The sequence below is a fragment of the Ranitomeya imitator genome, chromosome 1, assembly GCF_032444005.1.
Source record: "Ranitomeya imitator isolate aRanImi1 chromosome 1, aRanImi1.pri, whole genome shotgun sequence".
Lineage (NCBI taxonomy): Eukaryota > Metazoa > Chordata > Amphibia > Anura > Dendrobatidae > Ranitomeya > Ranitomeya imitator.
The window spans coordinates 1,133,679,589-1,133,699,246 of record NC_091282.1 but is presented as its reverse complement, the minus strand read 5'-3'; the positions used below and the strand labels follow the sequence as shown (position 1 = coordinate 1,133,699,246).

The following is a 19,658-nucleotide window of genomic DNA, read 5'->3' as shown; positions in this document are numbered from 1 at the left end:
ATGGGGTCACTTGTGGGGGAGCTCCAAGGTTTAGGCACACAGGGGCTCTCCAAACGCGACATGGTGTCTGCTAAAGATTGGAGCCAACTTTTCATTCAAAAAGTCAAATGGCGCTCCTTCCCTTCCGAGCCCTGTCGTGCGCCCAAACAGTGGTTCCCCCCACATATGGGGTATCGGCGTACTCAGGACAAATTGGACCACAACTTTCGGGGTCCAGTTTCTCCTTATACCCTTGGTAAAATAAAAAAATTGTTGCTAAGAGATCCATTTTTTGTGACTAAAAAGTTAAATGTTCATTTTTTCCTTCCATGTTGCTTCTGCTGCTGGGCTGCTAAAGAGTTAATAAACTCATTGAATGTGGTTTTGTGCACCTTGAGGGGTGCAGTTTTTAGAATGGTGTCACTTTTGGGTATTTTCAGCTATATAGACCCCTCAAACTGACTTCAAATGTGAGGTGTTCCCTAAAAAAATGGCTTTGTAAATTTTGCTGTAAAAATGAGATCACTGGTCAAATTTTAACCCTTATAACTTCCTAGCAAAAAAAATTTTGTTTCCAAAATTGTGCTGATGTAAAGTAGACATGTGGGTAATGTTATTTATTAACTATTTTGTGTCACATAACTCTCTGGTTTAACAGAATAAAAATTAAAAATTTGAAAATTGTGAAATTTACAAAATTTTCGCCAAATTTCAGTTTTTTTTCACAAATAAACGCAAAAATTATCGACCTAAATTTACTACTAACATGAAGCCCAATATGTCACGTAAAAACAATCTCCGAATCGCTACTATCCGTTGAAGCGTTCATGAGTTATTACCTCATAAAGGGACACTGGTCAGAATTGCATAAAATGGCCAGGTCATTAAGGTCAAAATAGGCTGGGTCATGAAGGGGTTAAAGCCAGATTTGGATACAAAATGATTTCCAAAATATTAAACATCCCAAGGAGCACTGTGCAAGTGATCATATTGAAATGGAATGAGTCTCATACCACTGCAAATCTACCAAGACCTGGCCGTCCCTCTAAACTTTCATCTCAAACAAGGAGACGACTGATCAGGGATGCATCCAAGAGGCCCTTGATCACTCTGGATGAACTGCAGTGATCTACAGATGAGGTGGGACAGTCTGTCCATAGGACAACAATCAGTTGTACATTGCACAAATCTGGCCTTTATGGAAGAGTGGCAAGAAGAAAGCCATTTCTCAAAGATATCCATAAAAAGTGTTTAATGTTTGCAACAAGTCACCTGGGAGACACACCAAACATGTGGAAGAAGGTGCTCTGGTCAGATGAAACCAAAATCGAACTTTTTGGCAACAATGCCAAATGATATGTTTGGCGTAAAGGCAACACAGCTCATCACCCTGAACACACCATCCCCACTGTCAAACATGGTGGTGGCAGCACCATGGTTTGGGCCTGCTTTTCTTCAGCAGGGACAGGGAAGATGGTTAAAATTGATGGGAAGATGGATGGAGCCAAATACAGGACCATTCTTGAAGAAAGCCTGTTGGAGTCAGCAAAAGACCTGAGACTGGGATGGAGATTTGTCTTCCAACAAGACAATGATCCCAAGCATCAGGGCCGGATTTAAGAGGTGGGTGGCCCAGGGCCCATTTTGGAGGGAGGCCCATTTTTCAAGGTGTTGCAATATGTAATGCACAAATATGAAACGAACGCAAGTTTATTTACAAAAATTATTTACGCAGAGTAATTCAGGTAAAATCATTCATTTTTTACAATCCAGGCACTTTCCTTGATATTTGTGCTGCAAAATCACTAATGATGTCACTAAAGTCCAATTCACGCAGTATATCTGACTCGATGCTCATGATAGCCAAATTTACAAGTCATTCCTGCTTCATGAATGTCCTTAATCGGTTTTCGAATAACTTGAGTTTTGAGAAGGAACGCTCACCACTGCAGTTTGTTACCATCAAAATTAGATATATCCTTAGAGCTATCTCAATATTTGGGAAAGTGTCCTGCACACCCTTGTAAATGAAAAGTTCAGTGCTGATATGCTTTGGCTCCTCGTCTGAATAAATTGGCAAATGTTACAAACTGACACAGTTCATCGATAAATGTAATGTCCAAGTTATCTGAATAAGACCTGACGAGTTGATCTGTGGCCTTAAGCTCGTCTGAAGACCGTTCTTTCAGATGGCTAAAAAAAAACTAAATTTGCTTGATATATCTTTATATGCTTGAAGACGTTGATCAAGAGAAGCAATAAACTGATCAAAGAAAGGCAAGAAAGGTTCTGTTCTGTATTTTTCCAGAAGGGCTGAGTTGTACTACTTCCATATGGCCATAATCCAATGGATTGAGACACACGTTTCGGCGCCTGTGTCGTTATCGTCTGAACATACTCAGATGAACCAGACAGCTCTTTGCCTTGCTTCTCATAAATTTTGAAGGAGTCTCGCTTTGATGCGACATAGTTTTTTAAGCTGGTCAGTGATGCCACAGCAATGTTTAGATCAGTTTTGTGTGGTGCTGAATAGGTAGCGCCTAGAAGCTTCTGTTGGGATTGGGGAAGGCTGCCGTATGCCGTAAGCTAAGCATTAGGTACAGGGAGGGTACTAAGGAAGTCTGGCTAGGCTAGCCAGGTTAGTGGATGCTGACGCAGGTCAGGTGCCATGACTGTGCCGCTCTGCGCCAGCCACTGAGATGTAGGACCGTAGCCAGGTCCCTACACTTTCAATAGTTTCTCGTTTGTTAAATGTTCCTTAACATTAGAAACGGTTCACAGCAAAGAGACGTGTATTTTACCTGTTTTGAGATATTTATCCCTATGTTGGTGGGAGGCCCCCGCCTGGTGGGTGGCCCAGGGCCCGGGCTCGGGCCCCTTGGGCCCACCTCTTAATGCGGGCCTGCCAAGCATAAAGCAAAATCTACAGTGGATTGGTTCACAAATAAACGTATCCAGGTGTTAGAATGGCCAAGTCAAAGTCCAGACCTCAATCCAATCAAGAATCTGTGGAAAGAGCTGAAAACTGCTGTCGATCTCCATCAAACCTCACTGAGCTCGAGCTGTTTGCCAAGGAAGAATGGGCAAGAATTTCAGTCTATCGATGTACAAAACTGATAGAGACCTACCCCGAGCAACTTGCAGCTGTAATCGCAGGAAAAGGTGGCGCAACAAAGTATTAAGTTAAAGGGACCGAATAATATTGCACACCCCACTTTTCAGTTTTTGATTTTCCACAAAAATTTAAAATAACCAATACATTTCGTTCAACTTCACAATTGTGTTCCACTTGTTGATGCTTCACCAAAAATTTACATTTAGTATCTTTGTTTGAAGCATGTTATGTGGGAAAAAGTTGAAAAGTTCCAGGGATCCAAATACTTTCGCGAGGCACTGTACAAGACTAAACTTGATGCTTTAGGCCATCTCTGTTGGTGTGATACCAAATCTATTTAATGGTCTCCTTTTTTTATTAGCTTTTACATACGGTAAATGTTATTTAAAAATTTATTTTTGTGTCACCTCAATCCAAGCACATTTTTTTTTTGCCTGTTGGATATAGCCGATATCATAAGTTTATTCTGCATTTGTTTATAATTGCAAAATGTTTTTCCACTTTTGCGCTGTAAAAACTATTTTTTTTGTTATCACATTCTATTAGCACCATTTTTGACTTATTTTTCTTTTCATGCCAAGCACAATAGTGCAACACAAATCATCTCCCAAGAAGCTTCAAATATAAAATGACCGCCAAAAGGAAACTCATGCCTGAATTAATTGTCTTCACCATTATGACTTTTTTTTTTTTTCTCAGAACATTTCACTGTAGAATGAATGGTTTCTTTCAAAACTATTAGTCCCACAAAAATAGTCCTAATAATGCTGTCAACTAAAAAGTAAAAGTTGTGGCTCTTTGAAGAAGGATAGAAAAAAAGGTTTAAAAAAATTGAGAATTTGACAGTTTTATTTTAATTTTTCCAGTGTGTAATTAAACTTTTCTTTTCAGAAAATTGGAGACCTGACATGGCTAGCCCCATCCAGTGGGCGCGTCGGAGATGGCAGCGTGTCGCACCCTTCAGTGGAGTCAATGAATCCTCCGAGGGCTCCTCACTATTGTGTCCCTTCCTGACATTTTGTGGTAGAAATCACAACAGGAGCAGATTAACTTCTAAACACCGCAACGTGGTCCCATGTTCAGAACGGTTTAAAGAAGAGTATGAGAGGATATGCAAGGGCTACACAAACAACAGAATACGGACAACCAAGTACACGTTGCTGAATTTTCTACCAAGGAACTTGTTTGAACAATTCCATAGGTAAGTTAAAAAAAAAAATTATAATAATTTGCAGCTTATTATGGTGTATAAAATTATTTGTTTCTAAGGGCAAATAATATGTGAATTCTTGTTGATTCCGGCAGTATCTACCAGGATGACCAGAAGGTACGATGATCAGACTGAAGCTTTTAGACATTTTATTACCTTCAAAAACCAGTCTATTGACCTCTTAGTGTCGGCAAAATTTTTTTTTTATAAGTTGAACAAAACCACAAAATCTTATCATTCAGGTGTTTTATTTTGGATATTTTGTTACAATTAGGATTTGTCATGTCACCCTTACATTTTATCACCATCTGCAATCGTAAGTCAGTTTTGCTATACAGTTTTTGATTATCTCTCATTATGTGCACTTTTAAGACTAAATAGAAAAATAGGTTTATAACTATTGTCTTATTCATGTGAACCCTTTTTGTCCGCCCTTTGTTTTGGTAAGACCTTGTTCACATCCCTTCTGTCTTATTCAGTGGCTTCGTTGAGCCGTATCCTCCGTATCTATCCGTTTTGGCCGTATCCTCCTATTGGAGGTGGGCACCATGACGTAGTACACTCTTTTGGTTCTCGCTTCTTTAAAATATTGAAAAATAATGTTCTCTTTTCTACGATTTCTTCTCGTCTGTTTAGAGCTGCCAATTTATACTTCCTTTTGCTGGTGTTTTTGAACTGGGTCCCTGTGGTGGAGGCTTTCCAGAAGGAGATCACCATGATCCCCCTCGTCGTTGTACTGACTATCATCGCTATTAAGGATGGTTTGGAGGACTACCGGAAACACAAGCTGGACAAAGTCATTAACCACATACGGACACGGGTGTATTGTAGGTAAGCATGGTATATAGACTGTGCACCTAATGATCAGTCTGCTGCTCTTATACATGTGGTAGAACTATACTACAGTTTTCTGTACTTTGTGCCATATGAACATGAACCTATATTGTAAGGTCTGCTTGTGGCTGATCAGTGCACAGCTTGCCTGTATGCACTCTATGTATCTGATTAAGCATTCTGCTGGGCAAGTGCAGGGAATTAACTTGTAGTATTTCATATTATGAGGTTTCTCTGGTGAAAGCTTATTGATTGGTTGGTGTCTGAGCTCTGGGATCTGCACTGATCATCAGAAAATTAAGCTTTTATCCTTTCGGAATAGAGGTGCAGTGCACAAGATTGACCTCCGCTCCATTTATTCCTCATGGAGCTGTCGAGCGCTGCACCGACTTTTTCCAACAGTCCCATAAAGAATGAAGTGAGCGTTCTAGTAGGATAAAAGTTCCCTCTTCTATCGACCGTTACAGGTGTCGGACACCAACCAAGCAATGAGTTATCTTTAGTGGTGAGCAAGCATGCTTGGATAAGGTGTTATCCGAGTATGCTAGGGTGCTAACTGACAGCCGCAACACATACAGGGATTGCCTAATAAACAGGGAATCCCTGCATGTGTTGCAGCTGTCAGACAGCTGGGAGACCTGCAGGCATGGAGACTTGAACATATTTTTGTTAGCACACTAGCATGCTTGGATAATGTTATCCGAGCACTTTCGCTGATCACTAGTTATCACGTTTCGCAACCAGCTTCTTCCGGGGGCGCCCCCGAATGAAACTGGTTGCGAAACGTGCGTTGGGGTGAGGTGGGACGCTGGGTCTGCTGCGGGTAGATATTATTGTTGTTTCTGGTTATACTCATATATACAATGTTGATGTATTTTATGCATGCTGAGGCAGCTAGCAGTGTACCAGGCAATACATAGGAATATATTTACTACTCTGCAGTGTGTTTTACTTATGCTGTATTTATACCGTACATTACTATTCAGCCTCCCACCTTATGTTAGGGTGCTTGTGCATTAAATTGCACCATTATTTATCATTGTACAATAAAGCTTTTGAATTTTATTCTGTTCTGGATCTCTTCGTTTCGGCTCCTTTTCTGGGTTAGACCGAATAGGGTAATCATAAATCTACAGAAGACAAAACAGGGATTCTATCATAACTGGAATCCGGGTCTCGGCCTCTGCATTATGCTGCTCTCTGATTACATCTTATAACCTGCTGGCAGATTCCCTTTAAAAACACTTCTTGTTATGTTTTAATTTATATGTTTTTATTACATTTCAGGAAGGAAAGAAAATATGTTGAATGTTACTGGAAAGATGTTCAGGTTGGAAATTTCATTAAGCTGCAGTGTGACGAGATCATCCCAGCCGATATGGTCCTGCTGCATTCCTCTGACCCTGATGGGATTTGTCACATTGAAACCTCCAGTCTTGATGGTGAAAGTAACTTAAAACAGAGACAGGTGGCAAAAGGATGCGCCATAGTAAGTTGTATATTCTGCGTCTGCAAAGAAAGATTTTTCTCATGAACTTTTGTTCGCTATATACCGTATATACTCAAGTATAAGTCCACCCAAGTATAAGCCGAGGTACCTAATTTTGCCACAAAAAACTGGAAAAACTTATTGACTCAAGTATAAGCCGGGTATGCATTGTCACCTCATCCCTATCCTGGTATGCATGGCTCCCCATCCCTGTACTTGTATGCATGGCTCCCCCGTCCTTGTATGCATTGCTCCTTATCCCCTAGCCTTGTATGCATGGTTCCTATAGAAAAAAAAACTAAACATCCTACTTACCTTCCCTGCACGCCCTCGCTGCATCTCGTTCCGGTGCCAGCACCTCTTTCGGCCGAGCAATCACGTGTCCCCGGTCATCATTCCTATAATGAATATTTACCCATCCCCACTCCCATTGGCGTGGAGTGAATATTCATTATTTTAATGAGGGGGGACACGTGATGGCTCGGCCAGAAGAGCTGCTGGCACCGGAACGAGATGCAGGGAAGGTAAGTAAGATGCGTGCTGGAAGCCTGCAGCTGGTACTATGCGTGCTATAAGAGTACAGTGGGCACAGTTAAACCCGCAGCCGCTGGCTCCTGCCTCTGTGACCCGCTGCTCTGACCCTCCCCCGCCTTCTTTCTGGGACAATGACTGATGTATAAGCTGAGGGGGGAGAGTTTTCAGCACAAAAAATGTGCTGAAAAACATAGCTTATACACGAGTATATTTGGTATATATTTTTGTTTAATTTAGTTTTTTTGTTTTGGAATAATGAAAAGCTTTGTTAAAATCCTCTCTCCCCGCGGTGCTGATGTCTGCACTGCAGCAAGGAAAATCCTCAGCTGTAACACACTCCCACACATTGTACATAGAGGCCTTCCCTCTGCAGCCAATTTTCCATTTTTTGCATCTTTTTTTTTTTCCTTCTTTACTTCCACGAGCCATAACCCTCCCCCCCCCCCCAAAAAAAAAAAAAAAAAACAAACAAACAAAAAAACAGTATAACTGTTAGTTTTTAGCAGGACAAGTTGTAGTTTTAAGTGGCAAAATTAATTTTATTATACGGTGGAAAATAGGAGTAAAACTTCAAATACACCAGAATTGTGGAAAAAAAAAACACAATTCTGACATCATTCTTTGAGTTTTGATTTTTTAGGGTACCGGTAAGTTTGCACAGAGTGGTTTTTTGCTGCTTTTTTATGGTAATTTTCAGCTGCTTTTTACAGTACCAGCAAAGCCCATGAGATTTCAGAAATCTGCACACACATTGGTTTTCTCTTTCAAGTCATTGGGGGACACAGGACTGTGGGTGCATGCTATTGCCGCCAGGAGGCTGACACGAAGTAAACATAAAAAAAAGTTTAACTCCTCCTCCGCCGTATACACCCGGACACTGGCCGCAGGCGAACCCAGTTCATGCTTAGTGTCTGAAGGAGGCAGACTCCCTGGACCTTGGTTTGTTTTTTTTGGAAGCGAGACAGGGGCGAGGGACCCTTTTTGAAGGGGGTCTGATCTCCCCAAACCATCAACAGGCGAGCACGTGGAGTGTCGCCTCCACGTATCCTGTGCGAAACAATGGTGCAAACGTATCCCAGACATTGTATAGAAAAAAATGGGAAAATTACGTATATTGTCAGACACATATAAATCCTTCATATATAACACATAGCATATGAATATGATCAAAATTTCATGCAACATAATAGAGTTCACCATATGAATAAAGAAGGAAACTAGACTATTAGTCCAAGGAAAGGAAAAGACAATCCAACACCAAAAGAGACCATGGTAATAGCGAAAGAAATAGGGGTAATATCCATCTGTAAGGAGTGAGAAAATCAATTACCTGTATGATGGTAACAAGGTAAAACTATAGGAGTTACAATGAAAACAGAACTGAAGTGAGTATCGCACAGGAACCGAAAAGGATAGAGCGAAAGACAAATTATAATATTACCTGGTCTGTGAGTTGTGGAGCTATGGACACAGCCGCTGTAAGGACGAGGTGTAAGGAGTGACAGAAGGCACTCTATTTATGGAGTAACTGACCTCTAGACCCGGACGAAGAAACGGCGGCACTCCCGCGCAAGCGCTGAATAAACTAAAAGGCACGCATGCGCCCAGCAACACAAGCAGACGGAAGTGGGGCTACAAAAGAAAGATGCCGCAGGGAGACTAATGCGCAGGCACCGGTTGCTAAGAAACCATATGCATCCAGCTGGAGTAGACGGCAGGAGTGGGGCAACACAAATGAAGGCCGAAATGAAGTCACTATTGCGCAGGTGCTAAAAATAAAAAAACACGCATGCCCAAGAGAACAGGGCCGACGGAGGTAAAAGAGAAAAAAAGGGGGAAACGAAAAGTAAGCACCACAAACCTGTTACAAGATGAGATAAGCACCGAAAGGGTGACGGACCACAGGATTAAGTCTAGGGGAACAAAAAGAAAACAATTAAATTAAATAATGTCCTATAATATTTCAAAAGGTATAAGAGAATGTAAACATAGGATCACGTAATACACCTACATAAGAGACAAAGAAAGCATATATATGCATGCATGTATGTATGCCCATATACAAACATATAGAAGTAAAACCGTGAAATACTTAGGCTCTGTTCTATCTAGTCTCTCTCATGACCACGAATAAGAAAATCATAATATTATTATGGTATCAATAAAATGTCTCATATTCCCTATTCACGCCATATGGTTCTAGAGTTTGAAGAACATGGATCCAATAGGCCTCCTTCTGTTTAAGTTTCAAAATTCTGTTGCCGCCTCTTCTAGCCTTGGGAATGTTATCAATGATTTGGTATCGAAGCTGTGAAATACTATGATTGTGGGCTATAAAATGAGCTGGTATTGGCAATAATAATTTTTTACACCGGATAGTCGATTTGTGTTGTGAAATGCGGTCTCTGATATGCTGGGTAGTCTCCCCAACATATCCGAGACCACATGGACATAAGATAAATGACATAGGTTGAATCGCAGCTAAAGAAGCCTCGAATAGGGAAACGTTTACCTGATCTCGGATGGGTGAACGTATCACCCCTATCGATGTTAGAACATTAAAGGCAATGCAAGCACAGAAATGTGCCCTTCCGTGCTGTTGCTAAAAAGGTTTGTCTCGTAACCAATTTTGAACTGCCAATATCTGCTGAGACCAGAAGATTACGAAGACTAGGTGGTTTCTTATGACACATGAGTGGGGCAACCTGGAACTCGGGAATATTGGGATATGATGAACCCAAAAGTGGCCAATGTTTACGTATCAAACTGTGAAATAATTGCATAAAAGGATGGTAAGTATTGACAAAAGCCATTCTATTTACTTTAGGTTGTGATATAGTTGAAGATGAACAGTCCAAAGAAAAGTCTAAATATGTATCGGGGTATCCCCGATTACGAAACTTAAAAGCCATCTCGCTCAATCTCACAGAACGTAGAAGAGGATCCGAGACGATCCGATTAATTCTACTGTATTGTGATTTCGGAAGGGATCGCTTAATGTGGCGAGGATGACAACTAGTAAAGAAAAGTAAGCTATTTTTATCTGTCGATTTGACATAAAGATCAGTGGATACAGTTCTATCATCATTAATGGTAACCTGAGTGTCTAAAAAGGAAATAGATCTTTGATAATGTTGTATCGAAAAAGTCAATTTATCAACACATGTATTGTATTAATAGACTGATGAAAGGGCAGGAGGGAATTCAAGTCCCCACTCCATATGAGAAAAATATTGTCTATATACCTCTTCCAGAGTGGGCAATACTGCTGGAAGAGTGAATGTGTATAGATGAATCTCGACTCAAAGTCTGCCATAAAAATATTGGCGTATGGGGGCGCGACGTTACTACCCATTGCGGTGCCGTTAAGTTGAATTAAAAAAATCTCATCTTCAAAAAGAAAAAAAATTTTTTGTCAGAATAAGTGTCAATAATGAACTACAGAAATTTTTCAAGTCAGAATGAAACTGGGTTGTATTATCCAGAAAATTCTCAACAACCTGGATACCATTATGGTTATTGATATTCGTATACAAACTATTGACATCTAAAGTCACTAGATAGCAACCAGTAGGTACTGTATTGAGGTCACGAATAAAAGACAAAAAATGTGATGTGTCCCACAAAAAAGAGGGAATATGGCATAACAATGGAGATAAGATTTTCTCTAGTACCATTGCTAGAGGAGAAAGTAAAGAGCCCGTGGAGACCACAATAGGTCTCCCAGGAGGGCTTGTGAGATTTTTATGAATTTTAGGCAACGTATACAGTACGGGGCAGATAGGGTGAGAATTAATAAGAAATTAATGAGCAGAAGCGGTGAGATAAAGCACGAATTTCTTTAGTTATGTCCAATGTGGGATCATGCATAATCCGAAGGTAGATATCGGAATCACTTAATTGTGAACGAATCTCATTGACATAATAATGTCTATCCATCACCACTACCGCTCCGCGTTTGTCGGCGGGTTTAATCACCAATTGTTTGTTGGATCTCAAACTATTAATAGCCAACTTCTTAGTTTTAGACATATTGTTCATGACATGAAAATCACTGTGTTGAATATCAACTAACCGTTGATGTACATCTTTCTTAACAAGAGAAATAAATGTCTTTACTGGATGGTATGTCACTGTGGTTCACGACAGGTGGGTAAGAGATCTGGTGTCTTCAGGATACAAGATAGAGTTCGTCAACCACCCCCCTTGCCGATTCTTTCCTTCCCGCCTTCCCAGCTCAAAATCCCGGGTACAGGTCCTGTTCAATTCTAGAGCGTCCCTTCGGCTCCGCGGGGTCATCATTCCAGTTCCAAAGGAAGAAAGATTTCAGGTGTTCTAACCTGTTCATAGTTCCCAAAAAGACAGAATGGTAAGGCCCATTTTGGACCTGAAACGTTTAAACAGGTTTGTCGACATTCGTCGCTTTCGAATGGAATCTCTCCAGTCAGTCATTGCATCAATGGAAAAGGGAGAATTCTTGGCTTCAGTAGATATTCAAGATGCCTATCTGCACATTCCCATATTTCCTGCGCATCAAAGATTCCTACGTTTCTCCGTAGGCAACCTGCATTTCCAGTTCATGGCCTTACCTTTCGGGCTAGCCCCCATAGTGTTCACAAAGGTCATGGCGGCTGTTGTGTCCATCCTGATTTCCAGGGCATACTTGTTTTACCATATCTAGACGATTTCCTCATCAAGGGGCAGTCTTTTCGGGTCTGCGAGGAAAATGTCAGCATTACTCTAGACACTCTTTCTCGTGTAGGGTGGCTGTTGAACCTAGAAAAGTTGTCTTTTGTACCATCCCGGAGAATTTTTTTTTCTAGGGATGATCTTCGACACCTTACAAGGCTTGACAATCCTACCCAAGGACAAGGTTCTGAATCTTCGGCAAGAGGTGAGGATCCTTCGCCGGCCTGTCTATCATACAATCCGGTTTTGCATGAGGGTCTTAGGAAGGATGGTGGTGGAAATAAAAGCAGTGTCATTTGCGCAACTCCATCTTCATCCTCTCCAACATGAACTGTTAACCGCATGGGACAAAAATCCATTCTCTCTCAACCTCAGGTGCCGTCTGTCTTTCCAGGTCAGGCAGGCTCTCTCATGGTGGTCAACGAGTCCGTCTCTACAACAGGGGAAACCTTTTCCCCCAGTCCATTGGCTAGTAGTCACGACAGATGCCAGCCCTCTAGGTTGGGGAGCAGTGTTTTACCGCCACACATCCCAGGGACGCTGGTCCTCTTGGGAGTCAGGTCTCCCGATCAAACTTTTGGAGATTCGGGCTGTTCGGCTGGCTCTGCAGCATTTTCATCATCTGGCAGGCCGCCCTGTCCAGATTCAATCGGACAATGCCACAGCGGTGGCATACATAAATCATCAAGGGGGTACCCGCAGCAGGGCGGCCATGCACGAGGTAAAACTGGTCCTCTGCTGGGCCGAGAGGAATCACTCGGTGATTTCGGCAGTCCACATCATGGGCGAGAAAAACTGGGCTGCGGATTTTCTCAGTCGACAGGGCCTTGCTTCCGGGGAGTGGTCTCTCCATCCCGAAGTATTTCAACAGATATGTCAACACTGGGGAACCCCGGACGTGGACCTGATGGCTTCCGGGAGGAATGCCAAGGTACCCAGGTTTGTCGCCCGGTTTCGAGATCCACAGGCGATTGCTGTGGGCGCTTTAGTTTTGCCTTGGGACCAGTTTCGTCTCTCATATCTGTTCCCCCCTCTAGCACTACTCCCAAAGGTAATCAGAAAGGTCAAGACAGAAGGAGTTCCAGCTATCCTGGTCACCCCAAATTGGCCTCGTCGGTCATGGTATGCAGACCTACTGCAGCTGCTCGCCGTAGCTCCGTGGCAGCTTCCAGACCGCCCGGATCTACTTTCGCAGGGCCCGATCTACCACCCGAACTTAGTGGCCCTGTGTTTAACGGCCTGGCCATTGAATTTTGGATTCTAACACAGGCCGGGTTTTCCCAAGAGGTAGCCGCTACCATGATTAGCGCCCTGACATCCGTCTCTGCACGTAGTTCTCATCACACCTGGAAGGTTTTCCTTTCATGGTGCAGAAGGCGTAGGCTCCCCCCACTACGTTTCTCCATCCCAAACATTCTTGCATTTTCCAAACCAGCCTGGATTCAGGGCTTGCACCGAGTACACTTAGAAGACATATATGAGCCTTGTCAGTACTTTTTCAGGATCGCTATTAATCTACAGGTGAAGACTTTCCTATAGGGAGTAGCTCACAAGGTTCCGCCTTACAGAGCCCCCCTGGATGCTTGGGACCTTAATCTGGTCTTAAGTGCCTTGCAGGAAGTTCCTTTCGAACCCCTTCAGGACGTCTCTTTAACTTATCTTTCCTGGAAAGTTGTATTCTTGGTGGCCGTTACTTCAATTAGACGGGTATCGGAGCTGCCTGCCCTATCCTGCCAGGCTCCTTTTCTACAGTTCCATCAAGATAAGGTCGTGCTCAGACCAGCACCCTCTTTTTTTTTTTTTTTTTTTTACCAAAGGTGGTTTCCTCGTTCCACATTAACGAGGACATTATCTTGCCTTCTTTTTTGTCCGGCGCCAACGCACCGTGTGAAAAAGCTCTCCATACGTTAGACCTAGTGAAAGCGCTGAGAAGGTACATTTCACGGACAGCACCTTTTCGGCAGACGGATGCGATGTTTGTCCTCCCTGAGAGTCGCAGAAAGGGACTTGCTGCCTCTAGATCAACCTTGGCCAGGTGGATACGATTGGCTATTCAGGAGGCCTACTGCGTCAAGGGCGTAGTCGTTCCATCCGGAATCCAAGCACATTCCACTCGGGCAGTGGGGGCTTCCTGGGCGCTTCGGCACCAGGCTTCAGCAGAACAGGTTTGCAAGGCCGCAACCTGGTCTAGTTTGCATACCTTTTCCAAACACTACAATATTCACACTCAGACTTCGGCAGGTGCAAGTCTGGGTAGAAGGATTCTTCAGGCAGCAGTAGCGCACTTATAGCCGGCAGATGCCTGGATGTTATACTGTTGAGTTTATTCCCCACCCAGGGACTGCTTTAGGACATCCCACAGTCCTGTGTCCCCCAATGAGGCGAAGGAGAAATAGGGATTTTTGTGTTACTCACTGTAAAATCCTTTTCTCCGAGACGCTCATTGGGGGACACAGCTCCCTCCCTGTTAGCCACATGGCTTTTTTTGTTTCATTTTTTTCTGACTTTTTCAGTCAGTGGAGTTATTTCTAGACATGTTGTTTCTGTATTAGTGCTGATATGTTATTTTCCTTTTTTGTTCTCCTACTGCTTTTGCACCAAACTGGGTTCGCCTGCGGCCAGTGTCAGGGTGTATACGGAGGAGGAGCTAAACTTTTTTTTATGTTTACTTGGTGTCAGCCTCCTGGCGGCAGTAGCATACACCCACAGTCCTGTGTCCCCCACTAAGTGTCTCGGAGAAAAGGATTTTACGGTGAGTAACACAAAAATCCCTATTTTTGTGTGATCAGTATTTTGTGCTTTGCTGCGTTTTTTGGACATAGAGCATGTCACTTCTTTCAGCGTTTTTACTGCGTTTTTTTCACCCATTGACTTGAATGGGTGTTGCAAAAGTACCGCAAAAAAAGAGCAAAAACGCAGGTATCATTATTTGCTGCGTTCTTGCTGCTGAAAATTCAAGGACATTAGCATGGACAAAGAGAAAAAAACCACACCAAATACGCAACAAAAACGCAACAAAAATGCACCTAAACCTGCGTTTTTGGCGCAGCTTCTTTCCTGCCAAGAAGATCAGGTTTTTCTGCAGAAAAAAAGCAGCAAAAACGCCCTGTGTGAACGTACCCTCACCGTGTTCGTTGTGTTTATAAATATGTCCTGGCATCCTGATTCTTTAGGTCAATGTGATTGTGGCAATACCAAACTTATCCCCCCCTTTTTTTTTTTTTCTTTTTTCATTCAAAATTTAGCATTTTGATTTTTTTTTCTCTTTACAGCATTTACTGATTGGGTTCAATTTATATTTTGCAGACCTATGATCATGACAAAAGCATTTTTTTTTTGTTTTATCTTTTTTCATTAATATCTTTATTTTTTATAGGAAAAAAGGTGGGTGATTCCAATTTTTTTTTTTTAAGTTTTTGTTGGGGAATTAAACCTGCGATCATCTGATCGTCTATAGTATATACTACATAAGAATAGGCTTTCTTCAGCAGACTCTCGCCCACTAAGGGCTGTTGTACAGTGCACCCACGCGCTTTACATGCCTCTATCAGAGATTAACTGCGGCATTTACTAGGTTCAACAGTAGTAGATGGGAGCTCGGCTCCACTTGCTGCTATTTGGGGCAGATGATGGATGACCAACAATCATCTTCTCCCGGGAAAAATTCGGCATCCACACTATTCACCCGCTCCCAACTTGCGATATAACTGTACTTTGGATATCAAGAAGGCTTCCATTACCTTAGGATGCTCTCTGAGCATCATAAACTCGGTGACCGATTCTCTTTAATCACTCGGCGATATCTGCCGTAGGTTTTAGGTGGCTGTGCGCAGGTACTGTATAGCGTAAGCTATAGCGGAGCTGTGGCACACAGCAATCACCCATGTAGCACTGCTTCAATTGGCACCATTTCCGATCGCAACAATTTAACCGTCTAGGTGCCGCTGTCAATTTTGACAGCAACATTTACAGGGAACCTGTCAAGTCCAAGAAGCTACAATAAATACCTAGGGACCGTCTGTAGGGAAAAGGCAAATCTGGTGTAGCTTTACTATAGGAAGAAAATGAAGTTGTTTTCCCTGCAGCCACTTGTATCCAGTCATCAGTGCACTACAGGCAGCTGTCACCACTATATTCACTCCTGCCATGGTGGTCAGCAGCTTGTGCTGCACTTCAGGCTGTTAATCAAGGTGCAAGGGCAGTGAATTTGCCATCCAAATTTGCAATCACACTAGCATGTAAATTGGACCAGTGCAAAGCGAGAAAAAAATCAGATAACACACTGACTAATGTTATTCAGTGAGGCAGTACAGATCTGCATATTTTTTCTCCACCGTATTCAGCATACCGTGATTTTACTTCGAAATCTGATGGGTGTGAAAAAAACCAAAACAACACATGCCATACGGGCCATTGGTATGGCATCAATTTTTACAAATACATTGCAAATCTGCAGCTTCGGAAACTGTAACTGGTCCTGTAAAAGATTAATGGCTGCTGAGTATAAAAGCAGATTGTATGCAGATGACGAGCAAGAAAAAAAATCGTCCCACTTTTCTGGATGAGAATGGGACCAATATTTGTATTTTTTTATAAGACCAATGGCATTCCTTGCATATCATAGGTACCACGTAAGAAATTGCCATGTTCGTGAATATGAAAATATTACAATATTTTATGGGAAAAAATATTTTTTTTTTCCCATTTGCGTTCATTTCTGTGATGCACCTGAAGGGTTCACAAACTTCCGAAGTGTGGTGGTGAATTATTTGAAGAGGGCAGTTTCTAAAATGGGGTCTTGTTTGGTGGTTTCTGGACATAAAGGCCTGAAGACAATCTAAAAGTTAAGTGGTTTTCCCACAATAAAAAAAATCATTTTAATCACTAGATCTTAGAATAATAATAAGTTCCACGATTGGCTTGTGACTGGTCACTGATCCCTCACTGAGTGGCCCCCCGAGTTTACATAATGAATATTATATGTCCTGAAAGAAAAAAAAAATTCACATGCGGCAGGTACCAGCGGCGGTGCCTGCCCTGCAGCATGATCACATGTGTAATATGCATTAAATTATTTTATTTACGGATATAAATTTGAGGGGGAAAAAAAAAATTGTCTCAAAATGGCGCCAGCCATGCCTGCGCGGTAGTATCTATCGGCGAGCTGATACATGCTATTACGCAGGCGCCGCGTCACCAACTTGCTTGAGGCAAAAAAGGTTGACTCCACCAAGGTGGCGCTGGCACCAACTACTGAATGTGATTTTTTTTTTTTTTTTTTTCAATGCATATAGTATTCAGTATGTAAACTAGGGGGCAGGTCACATGTCAGAAGCCGTACACATGACTACCTAATCAGAGCACCACATGAAGACAGGTCACACTGGGACACGAACATATCATTAACTGAAAACTGAAACCAAAGATTAAACAACCACCGCAAGACGGATTTCATCAACCAAGGTATCATTTTATTTAGTACTAGCTGAAGAGCCCGGCGTTGCCTGGGCATAGTAAATATCTGTGGTTAGTTATAGCACGTCACTTCTCTTATTTTCCCATCACTCCTCTCATTTTCCCAATCACATCTTTAATTTTCCCCCTCACATCTCTCATTTTCTCCCTCACACCTCTCATTTTCTCCCTCACTCCTCATTCCCGCCTAACACTTGTCATTTCGACCTCACATCTGTCATTTTCCGATCACTACACTATTTTCCCTCACTCCTCTCATTTTGCACTCACACCTTTTCATTTTCACCTCACACCTCTCATTTTCACCTCAGTATATACATGTTTGTCATCTCCCTTATATATAGTATACACCTGTATGTCATCTCCTGTATATAGTATATACCTGTATGTCATCTCCCCTGTATATAGTATATACCTGCTGTGTGTCATCTCCCCTGTATATAGTATATACCTGTATGTCATCTCCTCCTATATATAGTAAATACCTGTATGTCATCTCCTATATATAGTATATACCTGTATGTCATCTCCTTCTATATATAGTATATACCTGTGTGTCATCTCCCCTGTATATAGTATATACCTGCTGTGTGTCATCTCCCCTGTATATAGTATATACCTGTAGGTAATCTGCTCCTGTATATAGTATATACCTGTGTGTCATCTCCTCCTGTATATAGTATATACCTGTATGTCATCTCCTCCTCTATATAGTATATACCCGTGTGTCATCTCTCCTGTATATAGTATATATCTGTGTCATCTCCCCTGTATATAGTATATACCTGTGTGATCTCCAGTATTAGACCTCGTTAACACGTTATTTGCTCAGTATTTTTACCTCAGTATTTGTAAGATAAATTGGCAGCCTGATAAATCCCCAGCCAACAGGAAGCCCTCCCCCTGGCAGTATATATTAGCTCACACATACACATAATAGACAGGTCATGTGACTGACAGCTGCTGTATTTCCTATATGGTACATTTGTTGCTCTTGTAGTTTGTCTGCTTATTAATCAGATTTTTATTTTTGAAGGCTAATACCAGACTTGTGTGTGTTTTAGGGCGAGTTTCGTCTGTCAAGTTGTGTGTGTTGAGTTGTGTGTGGCGACATGCATGTAGCGACTTTTGTGAGATGAGTTTTGTGTGGCAACATGCGTGTAGCAACTTTTTGTGTGTCGAGTTGCATGTGACAGGTTAGTGTAGCAAGTTGTGTGCAGCAAGCTTTGCGCATGGCGAGTTTTGCACGTGGTGAGTTTTATGTCTGGTGCCTTTTGAGTATGTGCAAGTTTTGTGTGAGGCAACTTTTGCATGTGTTGCAAATTTTATGCATGTGGCAATTTTTCCGCGTGTGCAAGTTTTGCGTATGCCGAGTTTTCCATGAGGTGAGTTTTGCACTTGTGGCGAGTTTTGCGTGAGCCTAGTTTTTGCATGTGGCGAGTTTTGTGCGTGGTGAGTTTTGAGCGGCGACTTTTGTGTTTTGACTTTTATGTGGCGAGGTTGGTGTATGTGTGGTGAAATGTGTGCTGAGGGTGGTATATGTGTTCAAGCACGTGGTAGTGTGTGGCGCATTTTGTGTGTGTTCATATCCCCATGTGTGGTGAGTATCTCATGTCGGGGCCCCACCTTAGCAACTGTACGGTATATACTCTCTGGCGCCATCGCTCTCATTCTTTAAGTCCCCCTTGTTCACATCTGGCAGCTGTCAATTTGCCTCCAACACTTTTCCTTTCACTTTTCCCCATTATGTAGATAGGGGAAAAATAGTTTGGTGAATTGGAAAGAGCGGGGTTAAAATTTCACCTCACAACGTAGCCTATGACGCTCTCAGGGTCCAGACGTGTGACTGTGCAAAATTTTGTTTCTGTAGCTGCGACGTCTCCAACACTTTTCCTTTCACTTTTTCCCCATTATGTAGATAGGGGCAAAATTGTTTGGTGAATTGGAAAGCGCGGGGTTAAAATTTCACCTCACAACGTAGCCTATGACGCTCTCAGGGTCCAGACGTGTGACTGTGCAAAATTTTGTGGCTGTAGCTTCGACACCTCCAACACTTTTCCTTTCACTTTTTCCCCATTATGTAGATAGGGGCAAAATTGTTTGGTGAATTGGAAAGCGCGGGGTTAAAATTTCACCTCACAACATAGCCTATGACGCTCTCAGGGTCCAGACGTGTGACTCTGCAAAATTTTGTGGCTGTAGCTGCGACGGTGCAGATGCCAATCCCGGACATACACACACACACACACACATACACACACACATACACACATTCAGCTTTATATAGTAGATAACGGCACCATCCTGACACTGTCTGTAGGTTACTGAGCACA

General features: G+C 42.3%; 1 protein-coding gene across 1 annotated transcript in view; it reads left to right on the top strand.

The window, feature by feature from the left end:
• Positions 1–19,658, top strand: part of ATP10D (ATPase phospholipid transporting 10D (putative)) — a 179,023-nt gene that overhangs the window by 105,546 nt on the left and 53,819 nt on the right. Inside the window, exons 2-4 of the mRNA XM_069744508.1 lie at positions 3,986–4,295; positions 4,941–5,135; positions 6,426–6,627. Of these exons, the coding sequence (XP_069600609.1) occupies positions 4,003–4,295; positions 4,941–5,135; positions 6,426–6,627 (690 nt within the window). The 5' untranslated portion in view covers positions 3,986–4,002. The remainder of the gene's footprint in view (positions 1–3,985; positions 4,296–4,940; positions 5,136–6,425; positions 6,628–19,658) is intronic.